General features: G+C 48.1%; 2 protein-coding genes across 7 annotated transcripts in view; both read left to right on the forward strand.

The window, feature by feature from the left end:
• LOC106815796 (ralBP1-associated Eps domain-containing protein 1-like) overlaps positions 1 to 7534 on the forward strand; it is a 12234-nt gene extending 4700 nt beyond the window's left edge. The window contains exons 4-7 of the mRNA XM_014820303.1: positions 5341 to 5446; positions 5818 to 6055; positions 6974 to 7218; positions 7436 to 7534. Coding sequence (XP_014675789.1) covers positions 5341 to 5446; positions 5818 to 6055; positions 6974 to 7218; positions 7436 to 7534 — 688 coding nt within the window. The remainder of the gene's footprint in view (positions 1 to 5340; positions 5447 to 5817; positions 6056 to 6973; positions 7219 to 7435) is intronic.
• LOC106815800 (proline-rich protein LAS17-like) overlaps positions 37 to 13549 on the forward strand; it is a 14975-nt gene continuing 1462 nt past the window's right edge. Inside the window, exons 1-7 of one of the 6 annotated variants that reach the window (XR_001394793.1) lie at positions 37 to 186; positions 1075 to 1175; positions 1630 to 1855; positions 3709 to 3974; positions 4505 to 4632; positions 4845 to 4900; positions 5131 to 5227. Coding sequence is in view for 5 of the 6 variants with exons in the window: in XM_014820308.1 (XP_014675794.1) it covers positions 91 to 283; positions 1075 to 1175; positions 1630 to 1855; positions 3709 to 3884 (696 nt within the window). In the remaining variant the exon portion in view is untranslated. Of the gene's footprint in view, positions 284 to 1074; positions 1176 to 1629; positions 1856 to 3708; positions 3975 to 4504; positions 4633 to 4844; positions 4901 to 5112; positions 5241 to 13549 lie in introns of those variants that run through there. The other 5 variants (XM_014820308.1, XM_014820309.1, XM_014820311.1 and 2 more) reach the window with 5 other exon arrangements.

A 13549-nucleotide genomic window follows, 5' to 3' on the forward strand; every position in this document is an offset into this window, starting at 1 on the left:
CATACACTTACCTGACACGCTGCCTGCCTCCCTCATACCCCGAGCAACTCATCCCACCACCACCACCACGCAGGAGCAACAAGGTAGGTGATGCTAGTAACAACATACACTTACCTGACACGCTGCCTGCCTCCCTCATACCCCGAGCAACTCATCCCACCACCACCACCACGCAGGAGCAGCAAGGTAGGTGATGCTAGTAACAACATACACTTACCTGACACGCTGCCTGCCTCCCTCATACCCCGAGCAACTCATCCTGCCACCACGCAGGACCAGCAAGGTACTGTATACGCCATATTTATCGCGTACAGATATTTTCGTGAATTCAGACTTGACGGACTTCATTATCTCTAATCATCGATCTCGCTGCTTCTCACTGATCACATAGTGCTAGCTGTAACGTTATCCTGAGCATTATTGATATCCATCAACTGTTAAAGGGATACATTACTCTTGATTCTTTAGATATTTTCAGTTAAAATGGGTTGAAATTATGCTACATAAAAAGTTTTACAGTTCAATATTTATTAGAAATATTTAAAAAAAAAAGTTTTCCAACTGACGGCTATACCGTTGCTTACAACGATGGTGGCGCCACTGGCAGCGCTTCCACTGAAAAAGTTGCGCAAAGCAACGTTTCGGCTGCAGGCTACAGACTGAGGGTGTTTCTTATTTATTAATTTAAGGGCAGAAAGATTGCAATATCTTATAAACAACACTTGGTTATAATATGGATGAATTTGTCTAAAATGCATATAGTTCGGTTAAATAGCATTTAGGTATAAATATAATTGCACTTTTGTGATTAGCCCTCGGTCTGTAACGTGCAAAATAAATTAGCAAATGCGCAACTGTTTCAGGGTGGTAGCATGATCGCGGGTGTCATGTCAGCGCCCAAAAATGAACATTTTGAAATTCAATGTTGTTTTGTGACAAACGTGAATGCGTAATTATAGAAATTTGTAGGTATATGCTATTATTTATGATTCTACTATCATAAGATACTCTCAAATTCTTGGGGAAAATATCCTGATAGCCTTAGCTTCAGTGACACTGCCTTCATTGTCACAGAAGATAAAGATCTGTTGAACTTTGAAGATTCGATGGCGGAGGGCGGTCGTACAGAGAGCGATGGTACGACACCTGAACCAGGCTCGCCTCAGCAACAGCATGTAAGTGTAGCGAAGCATTGTTATGTCGCACGTCACCCGTCGCTCAATGTTCGTACTCGTAGACAGTGATGGTCGAAGGCGTTGTGTATAATATAGACTGCCTATTGTTCTAATATATATATATATATATATCAGGAGTGTATAATATAGACTGCCTATTGTTCTAATATATATATATATATATGTTACGACATACATAAGCACAAAAGTACGTAAGTGCCTCCTCTCACCACTTAGAAGGTTTTGTATAGTTTTTCTAGGTATGCTATCACGAAGATTATAAATACACATCATCATCCTAGACACGCACACCACCTATCAACATGCTATCGGACCCAAATTGACAAAAACTGGCAAATTTTTGATTTTTTTTTTGGCAAAACTGGCAAAATTTGGTTCCTGGCCCAATGAAACGCAAGTACCGCCGCCACGTTTGCATGCTCGTGTGTTTCAGTGGACGACGTTCTGTGATTCGCCGACGTCGCTTGCCTCGATGGCGTCCAGTAGCGTGTCGTCTCCCGGCGTGCGGCCGCCCCCGATGAACTTCGACTTTGCTCCCATCACCGTCGATGGCGACTCGACGATCGTCCATCCAATCCCGGTGAAGCTGCCGATGGACAACCCGCAGGTGGAGATCTCGTCGGACGAGAGCAGTCTCGGTCGCACGAAGAAACCCGCAGGTGTGTGCGGAGAGGAGGAGGAGAAGGGAGAGGGTCAAAGAAACCCACAGGTGTGTGTGTGCGGAGAGGAGGAGGAGGAGGGGGAGGGTCAAAGAAACCCACAGGTGTGTGTGTGCGGAGAGGAGATGAGCGGGGAGGTAAAGAAACCCACAGGTGTGTGTGTGGAGAGGAGGAGGAAGAGGAGGAGGGGGAGGGTCAAAGAAACCCACAGGTGTGTTTGTGCAAGAGGAGAGGAAAGAGGAGGAGGGAGGTCAAAGACCACCCACAGGTGTGTGTGCGAGAGGAGAGGAAGAGGAGGAGGGGGAGGGTCAAAGAAACCCACAGGTGTGTGTGCAGAGAGGAGAGGAAGAGGAGAGGGGGAGGTCAAGAAACCCCACAGGTGTGTGTGTGGAGGAGAGGCGGAGGAGGAGGGGGAGGGTCAAAGAAACCCACAGGTGTGTGTGTGTGGAGCGGAGGAGGAGGAGAAGGGGGAGGGTCAAAGAAACCCACAGGTGTGTGTGCAGAGGGAGAGAGAGAGGAGGGGGAGGGTCAAAGAAACCCACAGGTGTGTGTGTGGAGAGGAGAGGCAAAGAGGAGGAGGGGAGGGTCAAAGAACCAACAGGTGTGTGCGGCGAGGAAAGGAGGAGGGGAGGGTCAAAGACCCACAGGTTGTGTGCAGAGAGGAGAGGAAGAGGAGGCGCGGGGAGGGTCAGACCCACAGGTGTGGTGGTGCCGAGAGGAGAGGACGCGGAGGAGGGGAGGGTCAAAGAAACCCACAGTGTGTGTGTTGTGGAGAGAGGAGGAGGAGGGGGAGGGTCAAAGAAACCCACAGGTGTGTGTGCAGAGAGGAGAGGAAGAGGAGGAGGGGGAGGGTCAAAGAAACCCACAGGTGTGTGTGCCAGCGAGGAGAGGACGAGAGGAGGGGGAGAGGTCAAAGAAACACCACAGGTGTTTGTGCAGAGAGGAGACAAGAGGAGGATGGAGGTGTCAAGAAACCCACAGGTGTGTGTGTGTGAGCGGAGGAGGAGGAGAAGGGGGAGGTCAAAGAGAGTCCGCGAGCAGGTGTGTGTGCGGAGTAGGAGGGAGGAGAGGGGGGGGTCAAAGGAAACCCACCGGTGTCGTGTGTGCGGAGAGGAGGAAGGAGAAGGGGGAGGGGGAGGGTCAAAGAAACCCACAGGTGTGTGTGTGGAGAAGAAGAGGAGGAGGGGGGCGGGTCAAAGAAACCCACAGGTGTGTGTGCGAGCCGGAGAGGCAGGAGACGGGCGGCGGTCAAAGAACACGCACAGGTGTGCTGCGGAGAGAGACCAGAGGAGGCGGGGGAGGGTCAAAGAAACCCAACAGGTATGTGTGTGTGCGGAGAGGAGGAGGAGAAGGGGGAGGGTCAAAGAAACCCATAGGTGTGTGTGTGCGGAGAGGACGGCGGAGAGGGAGGGTCAAAGAAACGCACAGGTGTGTGCGGAGAGAGGAAGAGGAGGAGGGGGAGGGTCAAAGAAACCCACAGGTGTGTGTGTGCGGAGAGGAGGAGGAGAAGGGGGAGGGTCAAAAGAAACGCACAGGTGTGTGTGTGCGGAGAGGAGGAGGAGAGGGGAGGGCAAAGAAACGCACAGGTGTGTGCGGAGAGAGGAAAGAGGAGGAGGGGGAGGGTCAAAGAAAACCCACAGGTGTGTGTGTGCGGAGAGGAGGAGGAGAAGGGGGAGGGTCAAAGAAACCCACACAGGTGTGTGTGCAGAGAGGAGGAGGAGAAGGGGGAGGGTCAAAGAAACCCATAGGTGTGTGTGCAGAGAGGAGGAGTTGCGCAGGTGGTGGCTCTTATGTATAAGAAAGGCTGACGTCACTGCTAACATGTGCATGGTGTCTGTGTTCTACTGTTGTAGAGCCCATCCCGTATGAGGTGTTGTACAACGCGCAAGGCCAGCAAGCCTCCCCCACGAAACCACGCACGCACACCGAGCCGCCCCCGCCGCGCCACCGCAAGTTCCAAACCCATCCCCGTCAGAGCTGTATGATTGCACCGCCCCCTGGTGGCAAAACACCGAAGAAGCCTGGGTGACGCGGCGGGAGCGACAATCGTACCCGGTTCGCCTCCACCCATAGCGACGGTGACGCCCCCTGTGGTGACGCTGCCGATGGAGACAGACAGGTGAGATTTGCTTGTTGTTGTTGTTGTTGTTGTTGTTGTTGCTGCTCCTATAGACGAGTGGAAGACATGATTGTAGTGAGATCTATGTAAAGCTGGGTTTACACTATGTGTTGGTGAGTTGCGAATTGGACCACTTCCCAACATACACCCAATCGCAGTGTAACGCAACCGTGACTCAATAACCTCACGATGGCCATCGAATATGCAGAAGCACAGGGTGATCTATTTATTTTTGGGTTGACACTATTTTGACAACGGCGGGTAAGTGAATGTACCTGAATTTACCTGACTCCACCCCTCACCTATTAAAGGTTTGGAGTGGATCGAAGAGTAGGAAGACTACGGTTTCAAACCTGGGACCTTCTGCGTGTTAGGCAGATGTGTGATACCCACTATCAGAACTTCAGCAAATACACGAACATTTTCATAACGGCGATGTTAAATTTGACAATGGCGGTGCGCCACCACTGTGTCTCTTATGTATAAATCGATGTTCACTTGTCTCTCGGCTGCTGCACTCGCTGCTGCAGACACAGTCCACAGAAAACGGCGGCTGTTGCATCGCAGGCGTCGTCAGAGATGGCGCCACCTCTGCCTCCACCACGAGCGAAGGAACACAGCCGGAGTTCGTCCCTCGATCTGAACCTCGTATTCCAGAGTAAGTGCCGCTGCTATGTTGCTGATGCATGACTCATTTCATCAATGTTTGCAAATTTTATTTTAAATTAAAAAAAATTACAGAGAGACCAAAGTAACACTCTTATTGCAGACATTTTTCGAACATGTATAAAGATTATATTCAAACGCACGTGTGGTGTATTCTAATGCTGTCCTCCATGCATGACAGCAGTATTATATATTGTTCTGCAGGCAGAGGGAGCCAGCTGCCTCCACCTGTAGTTCCACCTAGAATCTCCCCGGCAGAGGTAAGAAACCACTCGCTCTCTCTCCCTGCCTATATCTCTTCCTTCCTCTCTCTCCCTGTCTCCCCCTTTCTCCCCCCTCTCTCCCCGTCTCTCCCGTCTCTCCCTGTCTCTCCTCTCTCTCTCTCCCCCTGTCTCTCTCGGTCTTCCCTCTATTACGGTTGCAATATTGCTCGCTGCGTTTCTGGCCGACTCACCTTCACTGACAATCAAAGGTGTGTCCTCATTCCCAGGTGGCAGGTAAGAGGGTCGTCAATCAATCTAGTCTGCCTTCATACCAGCAGAATGAAGATGAGAATGAAGAGGAGGAGGATGAGAAGAAGGAGGAGAAGGTGGAAAATTTGTTAGGTATGCCTTATCATAGTTAATGGTTTTTGTATTGTTACTTATCATTTATGGTGACAAAACTAATTGTAACCATGGTGACCATGGTTTATTTGCAGGCAGCAGACCTTGCCAGGGCAGCTTCCACCTCCACCAAGCAAGCATTCACGCACACAGTCTAGCAGTCGCCCCTGCGAGCTCGCCTCCACAACATACCAGCAGACAGTTAGCAATGTTTTATCTATTCACTATTATTATCTGAGATTATTATTATTATTATTATTATCAGATTATTATTTGTCTCTGTCTTTCCCTCTCGCACTCTGTACGTCTCTCTTTCTAACTCTGTCTATATGTTGCTGTGTCATCCTGAAGCTGATTGGTTATTAAGGTCATATTTATTGTAAAATTTTTTCTTGTTGCTATTGTTAATGTAGAATCAAAAGTAAAATAAGTTTATTCGGTTGGTAGATAATAGATCTATCTTGGTTAATTTGTACTCAACCGTGTTGATCTGCTGACGTTCAGGAGGCTTTCTCAAAGCTGACGGCAAAAAAGTCATATGATCTTTACATCTGAATTATTGCTGGTTTCAGACAGGAGGAGGTGCAATAGGGAACTATGACCACGCCCTGTCACCACCGTTCTCCCCTACAGATGCACCCTCCTCCTCCATGCAACCATTGCCGGGCCAAGCTCAGCAGCAGCCGTTGCCGGGGCAACATCACCAACAGCATCCGCACACGCAGCAGCCGTATCCGGGACAACATTTTGTGCAGCCGTTTCCTGGGCAACAGCACAATCAGCTGCACAGATGGGAATTCGCTTCGCCAGGTATCGCATGCTGTGTACAAACCTGCGTACACCTGCGCTCAGAGCGTGAAATTCCATCACATTGGACTGGCAGCTTAAGAAATTTAGCAGATAAAAGGTCTGTCTGTCTGTCTGTAGAGCAAGTCAATGTATGCCCCAAATAACACAGTGTAATACTCTATCTCTAGGAGCGTTTATTTATTCGTCCATAAGGTGGAGTTGCGTTCGAGCATGTCTATGACTTTTCCTATTGTATTTTAACATGTAATGAAGCTGTGATATAATTATTGACCCTGTAATTATTGTCCTCTGCCAAGGAGGTTGGTTATGTTTTCGCCCCTGTTCGTTTGTTGGTTTGTCTGTCAACAAGATATCTCAAAAAGTTACGGACGGATTTTGATGAAATTTGTTGGACAAGTTGGTCTTGGGCCAACAACCATGCGATTAGATTTTGGTTGTGATCTGGATCCAGGATTTTTTTTTGGTGGGGAAGATTTCGGATGCATTCAAAATTCATAATAAAAAAAATCCTGGATCTTCATCAAACTCTATATTTATGGGCGGATCCAGAGGGGGTCCAGGGGGTCCGGACCCCCCTTTTTTACCCCAAAAAAAGAAAAAAATGGAAAACACACAATAGATAATTTTGTGCTAAAAATTTGGAATTCCATCTTGCATTCTATACATCAAAATTACTGCTCAGATGCTCTCAGAATGCACCAGAATGCTTTCGGCACCTTTTTAAAACTCCAGAAAAATTAAAAAACCAAAAAGTGCCCTTTGTTTCTTACTGGTCCCCCCCTTTTTTTTAAAAGCTGGATCTGCCTATGATATTTGGTGTACCAGCAAGATGGGGGGGTGGGACTGTTACGCTGTGGCGGAGGTTTGCTATCTCTGATTATCATACAACAATCAACTTTCAGTGTTTCCTCGTTGTAGGTGAGAAGCAGACAAATGCAGGCTCACAGCAGCAGCTGCCGAGCGACGGGCATCCACGGTTGCCACAGCAACATCGTAGCGACGATGACTCGGGGGAGGCTGTGAGCGAGGAGGAGGAGGATGTCTGGCTGATCACAGAGGAGCAAAGACAGTATTACATGAACCAGTTCCTAACAATGCAGTCCGACGTTGACGGGCTCATAAGCTACCATTACCTGTCCCACTATCTCACAAATCTCATTATGGTCACATCTATCTATATATAATATAATATATATAACACTCACTTACGAAAGTTGTACTGGGGGGGTACTGTGGCGCCGCCACCACCTTTGTATCGACAAGTGTTGAGTTGTTTTCCGGTGCATGGGCGGTAGAATGACTGCGATTGGAAACTGGTATGATGGGCGGCTCCCAGTCACGTTCAACATAATATAGCACTGCTGTCAAACCGTGGCGCAGTGGCGATTTGGCTTGGTGATGATGATCTTCATGGGTATCCTCATGCGGTATAGGTCCTCACTGCCGCCGCCGCCGCGCATTATTCTTGATGAAATGTAGAGTCGTCGTAGTTATTGCATCGTACAGATGCACGGGGAAAGAGACTGTTACGGTTATGTAAAGTGATGTATAAACAATTGTACAATAAAAAGTACTGTGTACTCTGTTAAGCATATACCGTGTTACCACGATATGTGGTTAATTCGCATGCTTTCTTATGATGGGTTGACTTGTTAGTGGTTAACATTGCTAATTAATAAAACATCATTATTAATTAATTATGAATAATAGGGATCGCATACATCAGCAAGTTGCCACTAGTTATTATCTAGTTTGGTTTCTCCTAATTCCGTGCTTTTAACTTGTCATAAATTAAAGAATCTTTATAATTAATTCATTTAATTCATGGATGGGTTACGTGCAGAATTTTAAAAATCTGCTAATATTAAGCGATAGAATCATACAACAGGTTCAAGTGTGTATGTGCGTGTGAATGTGAGTGTGCGTACATGCGTGCGTATGGTTCTGCGTGTGCGTGTACAATAGAAAACGAACACATTCAACACAAAATGGCATTGCACTATTTACAAACTGTTGGTTTCCTTTATTACCCTACTAGTTGGTTTATTACCCTACTAGTTGGCTAGGGATCGCTCGGTGGTACGCTGCATGGCAAGCGTGTCCACCATATCCTCAAAGAGATACATCTGAGAGAACAACTCCAGATACTAGAGCGCAAATCTCTGCTTGACGGTTCATTGCACATCCTGTGCCTCTGCGAGCACCAGAATGCGTGCTGGACAATGCAGCGCGCAAAAGGTCACGTGTAACGGCAAAGGTCACGACGAATGCACTGCATGACGTAATCACATATCGACGTTGCTCGTTTTACACACCTCTGTCAGGATTAACATTTTTCCCCTGCAGGTGGATCTACTTGCATCTCTTTATTTGACGGCGTTTAGATTTTCTGAAAGGAAAGCGCGACCCGAGTAGGTAACCAATAATATAAGACACAGAAATGTCTATAATGAGCGGATATATCCCTCACACATATTAATTATTACTATTTCACACACGACGTTGACGGGCTCATACTAGGTGAGTGTTCAGGGTTTCTTCTGAGGGAAAATTAGACAAAGGAGGTAATGGCCATGTTATTTTTCCAATTTTGTTTTGCAGGAACAACAGCCAGGGAATTCTTCCAAAAGTCAAAATTGCCAATTGCTGAACTTTCCAAGATCTGGTGAGCTGATAGACATCGCACCGCATGGCTCGACACGAGTGGAAACTTAATGTAGATGTTACGTAAAGATTTCCACCAAACTCCAGATTTTTGTTCTTCAGCGTTGGATTATTTCTGCTACGCGATTCCAGATTTCTCCGATCCTTGATTTCTGCCTCCCCATCTCAGTTTTACCATCCGATCCAAGATTTCTGGTGATATCTGGTCTGAATTCTGGATTCTTAATAATCGTGATGAATATATTCATAAGTCAATCACTAAAAATAAAAAATGTATGTGAAATGTATTTGAAAAGTAACAATAAATGAAAATGAAGAAAATAAAAAATAACCAGGTATGTAGAAAATGTAGCTACGCGATAGTTGCTGAAAATCTTGTGTAGTGATGGCAGCGCCCTCTGTTGTTGTTTGCAGGGAGCTGTCGGACATTAACAAGGACGGGGCGTTATCGATGGATGAGTTCAGCATAGCGATGCACCTAGTAGTCCTGCGGCGTAACGACATACCCTTACCTGACACGCTGCCTGCCTCCCTCATACCCCGAGCAACTCATCCCACCACCACCACCACGCAGGAGCACAGCAAAGGTAGGTGATGCTAAGTAACTGACATAAACACTTACGCATGACACGTCTGGCCTGCCCCTCATACGCCCGACAAGCTCATACCCACACACCGGACCATACACGCAGGAGCAACAATGTAGGTGATGCTAGTTAACGACATACACTTACCTGACACGCGGGCCTGCTCCCTCAATACCACCGGGCCAACTCATCCCAACCACGCACCCCCCCAAAACGTCACTGCAGGAGCAGGCAAGGTAGGTGATGCTATTAACAACATACACTTACCTGACACGCTGCTGCCTGCCCTCATTACGGCACCGGGCAACTCATCCACCACTCACCGACACGGCAGGAAGCAGCAAGGTAGGTGATGATAGTAACAACATACAACTTACCCTGACACGCTAGCTGCCTCCTCATCACCCCGAGCAAGTCAATCCGCACCACTCACCACCGTCCACGCAGGAGCAGCAAGGTAGGTGATGCAGTTAACAACATACACTTACCTGACACGAGCGACTGCCTGCCTCCCTCATAACCCACGAGCAACTCATCCCACCACCACGCACCATTACGCAGGAGCAACAAGGTAGGTGATGGCTAGTAACACCATACACTTTACCTTGACAACGGCTGCTGCCTCCCTCATATCCTCCGACAAGCCAGCCACCACCACCACCACGCAAGGAGCAACAAGGTAGTTATCATGTTAACGACAATAACACTTTACCTGACACGCTGGCCTGCTCCCTCATACGGCCGCGGGCAACTCATCCCACACCACCGACCAACGGCAGGAGCAATGCAAGGTAGTATGCTAGTAAACGACATACACTTACCTGAACACGCTGCTGCCATCCGTCATTACTCACGAGCAACTCATCCCACGCACCACCACCACGCTGTGCAGGAGCAAGCAAGGTAGGTGATGCTAGTAACTGACATATTCACTTACCCTGACACCTGCCTGCTGCCCTCATTCCCCCGAGCAACTCATTCCCACACCACCATCACTGCAGGAGCAACAAGGTAAGTGAATGCTAGTAACGACATACACTTACCTGACGACGCTGCCTGCCTCCCTCATACCTCCGACAATCCTCATTCCTGCACCACCACCATTCACTGCAGGAGGCAACGAAGGGTAGGTGATGCTTAGTACGAACATTACACATACCTGATCATCCGCTGCCTGCCTGCCCTCATGACCTCCGCGCAACCATGCCACCACACACTCCCCGCAGTGATGGGCAGTCTAAAGGTAGGTGACGGCTAGTGATACAAACAGTAACACTTACCTGACACGCTGCCATAGCCTCCTCTCATTTACCCCCGAGCGCGAATCTCATCACATCCACCACCACCACGCAGGAGCAGGCAAGGTAAGGTGATTGCTATAACAACATACACTTACTCTGAAACACGCTGCCTGCCGTGCCCTTCATACCACCGAGCACTCATCCCACCCACCAAAACCGACCTACGCAGGAGCAACAAGGTAGGTGTATGCTAGTTAACAACATTACAGCTTACCCTGAGCACAGCTGCCTGCCTTCCCTCATACCCCGAGCAACTCATCCCACCACTCACCGACGCATACGCAGGGAAGTCAGCAATGGTCAGGTGATGCTAGTAACAAAACATATCACTTACCGTGTAATGCTGCTGCCTCCCTCAGTACCGCGCAGAGCAATCTCATGCCACCACCACCACCACGCAGGAGCAGCAAGTAGGTGATGCTATAACAAACAATACACTTACCTGACACGCGTGCCTGCCTCTCCTCATACCCGTGGCAACTATCCCACCCACACCACACAGTAGTAACGGCCAGTGGAGCAGCAGGTTAGGTGATGCTAGTAACAAAACTACACTTACCTGACCATCGGCATGGCCTGCCCCATCCATAACCCGCGGTCAACTGCATCCCACCAACTCACGCACCACGCATGGAGCAGCAAAGGTAGGTGATGCTAGAACAACATACACTTTACCTGACACGCCTGCTGCCCGTCCCTCATAACCCCGAGCAAGCTCATCCCACCACCACCACCACGCAGGAGCAAGCAAGGTAGGTGATGCTAGTAATTGAACATAACACTTACAGCTACACGCTGGCCCTGCCTCCGCTCATGACCCTACCCGGGGCATACTCATTCCCACCACCACCACCACGCAGCAAAAGGTAGGTGATGCTAGTAACAATCATACACTTACCTGACAACGGGGCCCTGGCCTGCCTCCGCCTCATACCGCCGGCAACTCATCCCGACCACCAGCCCACTCGGCAAGGACACAAAAGGTAGGTAGATCTTAGTAACGACATACACATTACCTTGACTACACGCGCATGCCTCCCTCAATATCTTTCCCGAAGCAACTCATCCCAACCAGCACCACCGAATACTCAGGAGTCACAAGGAGGTGATGCTAGTAACTGACATACATCTTACCTGAACACGCATGCCTGCCTTCCCTCATATCCCCGAGCACTCATCCCACGCACCACCACCAACGCAGGAGCAACAAGGTACGGTGATAGGCTAGGTAACTCGACAATTACACTATACCTGACACGCTGCCTGCCTCCCTCATACCCCGGCAACCATCCCACCACGCACCCGACACGCAGCAGAGCAAGCGTAAGGTTAGGTGATGCTAAGTTACGACTACACTTTACACCTGACACGTACTGCCTGTCGCTCCCTCATACCCCGGTGCAAACTCATCCCGCAACCACCACCACAACCGCAGGAGCAGCAACGGTAGGCTGACGCTAGTAACGACATACACACTTACCCTGATCACGCTGCCTGCCTCTCTCAATACCTCCAGCACTCATCCACCCACCGACAACACCACTGCATGAGACAGCAAGTGTAGGTGATGCTAGTAACGACATACACATTAACCTGACAGCTGCTGCCCCCTCATACCCCGGAGCCAATCTCATCCAACCACCAACCCATCAACGCAGGAGCACCAGTTAGGTGATGCTAGTAACGACAACATCTTGAACCTGACACGCTGCTTGTCCTCCCTTCGAATGAACCGCCAGCATACTCATTCCCACCACCACCGAGTCACGCAGTGAGGTCAGCATAGGTTAGGTGATGGCTAGTTAATTAACATACACTTACCTGAACACGCTGCCTGCCTCCCTCATACCGCCAGAGCAACTCACCCACCAACCACCACCACGCAGGAGCAGCAAAGGTAGGTGATGCTTAGTAACGACGATATCACTTACCTTGACACGCTGCTGCTCCCTCATACCCCCGAGGTCACTCTCATACCCACACCACCATGCGAAGCAGTGAGCACAAAGGTAAGGTGATTGCCTAGTAAAGCAACATACAACTTACCTGACATCGGCTGTCCCTGCCTCCTGTGCCATACGCCGAGCAAACTCCATCCTGCTCACCACGAGGAGCCAGCACAAGGTACTGTATATCGCCAATTTATCTGGGCGTCAGATATTTTCGTGAATTTCATAGCTTGAACGGACTTCAATTTATCTTCTAAATTCATTCAGATCATCGAGCTTGCTTCTCATGATCACATAGTGCTAGCATGTAATCGTTTATCCTGAGGCATTATGTATATCCATCACCTGTTAAATGCGATATCATTACTCTGATTTTAGATATTTTTCGAGTTAAAATAGTTGAAAATTATGCTACGATAAAAAAGTTTTAGCAGTTCAATTTATTTATTAGATTAATATTTAAAAATAAAAAGATTTTCGAACTGACGGCTAATACCGTTGGCTTAACAACGAATGTGTGGCTGCCACTGTCAGCGCTTCCATCTGAAAAAGTTGCGACAAAGCAAACGTTCGGAACTGCTAGGCTACAGACTGAAGGGTGTTTTCATTATTTATTAATTTAAGTGGCAGAAAGATATGCAATATTCTTAGTAACAAGCACTGTTATAATATGGATGAATTTGTCTAAATGCTCATATAGTCTCTGGTCTTAAAGTAGGCATTTTAAGGTATAAATATAATTGCACTTTTTGTGTATTAGGCTGCCTCTGTCATGTATACGTGCAAATATAATATAGCAAATGGCAACTGTTTCAGGGTGTAAAGCTATGATCGCGGTGTGCATGTCTAGCGGCTCCAATAAATGAATACATTTTTGAAATTGCAAATTGTATGTTTATGGGACAAAAAGTCGTGAATTGCTGTAATTATATGTAAATTTGTAGTATATTGCACTATTATTGTATGATTCTATATAACTTCATAAGATCACTC

The sequence above is a fragment of the Priapulus caudatus genome, unplaced genomic scaffold (assembly GCF_000485595.1).
Source record: "Priapulus caudatus unplaced genomic scaffold, Priapulus_caudatus-5.0.1 Scaffold1202, whole genome shotgun sequence".
Taxonomy (NCBI): Eukaryota; Metazoa; Priapulida; class Priapulimorpha; order Priapulimorphida; family Priapulidae; genus Priapulus; species Priapulus caudatus.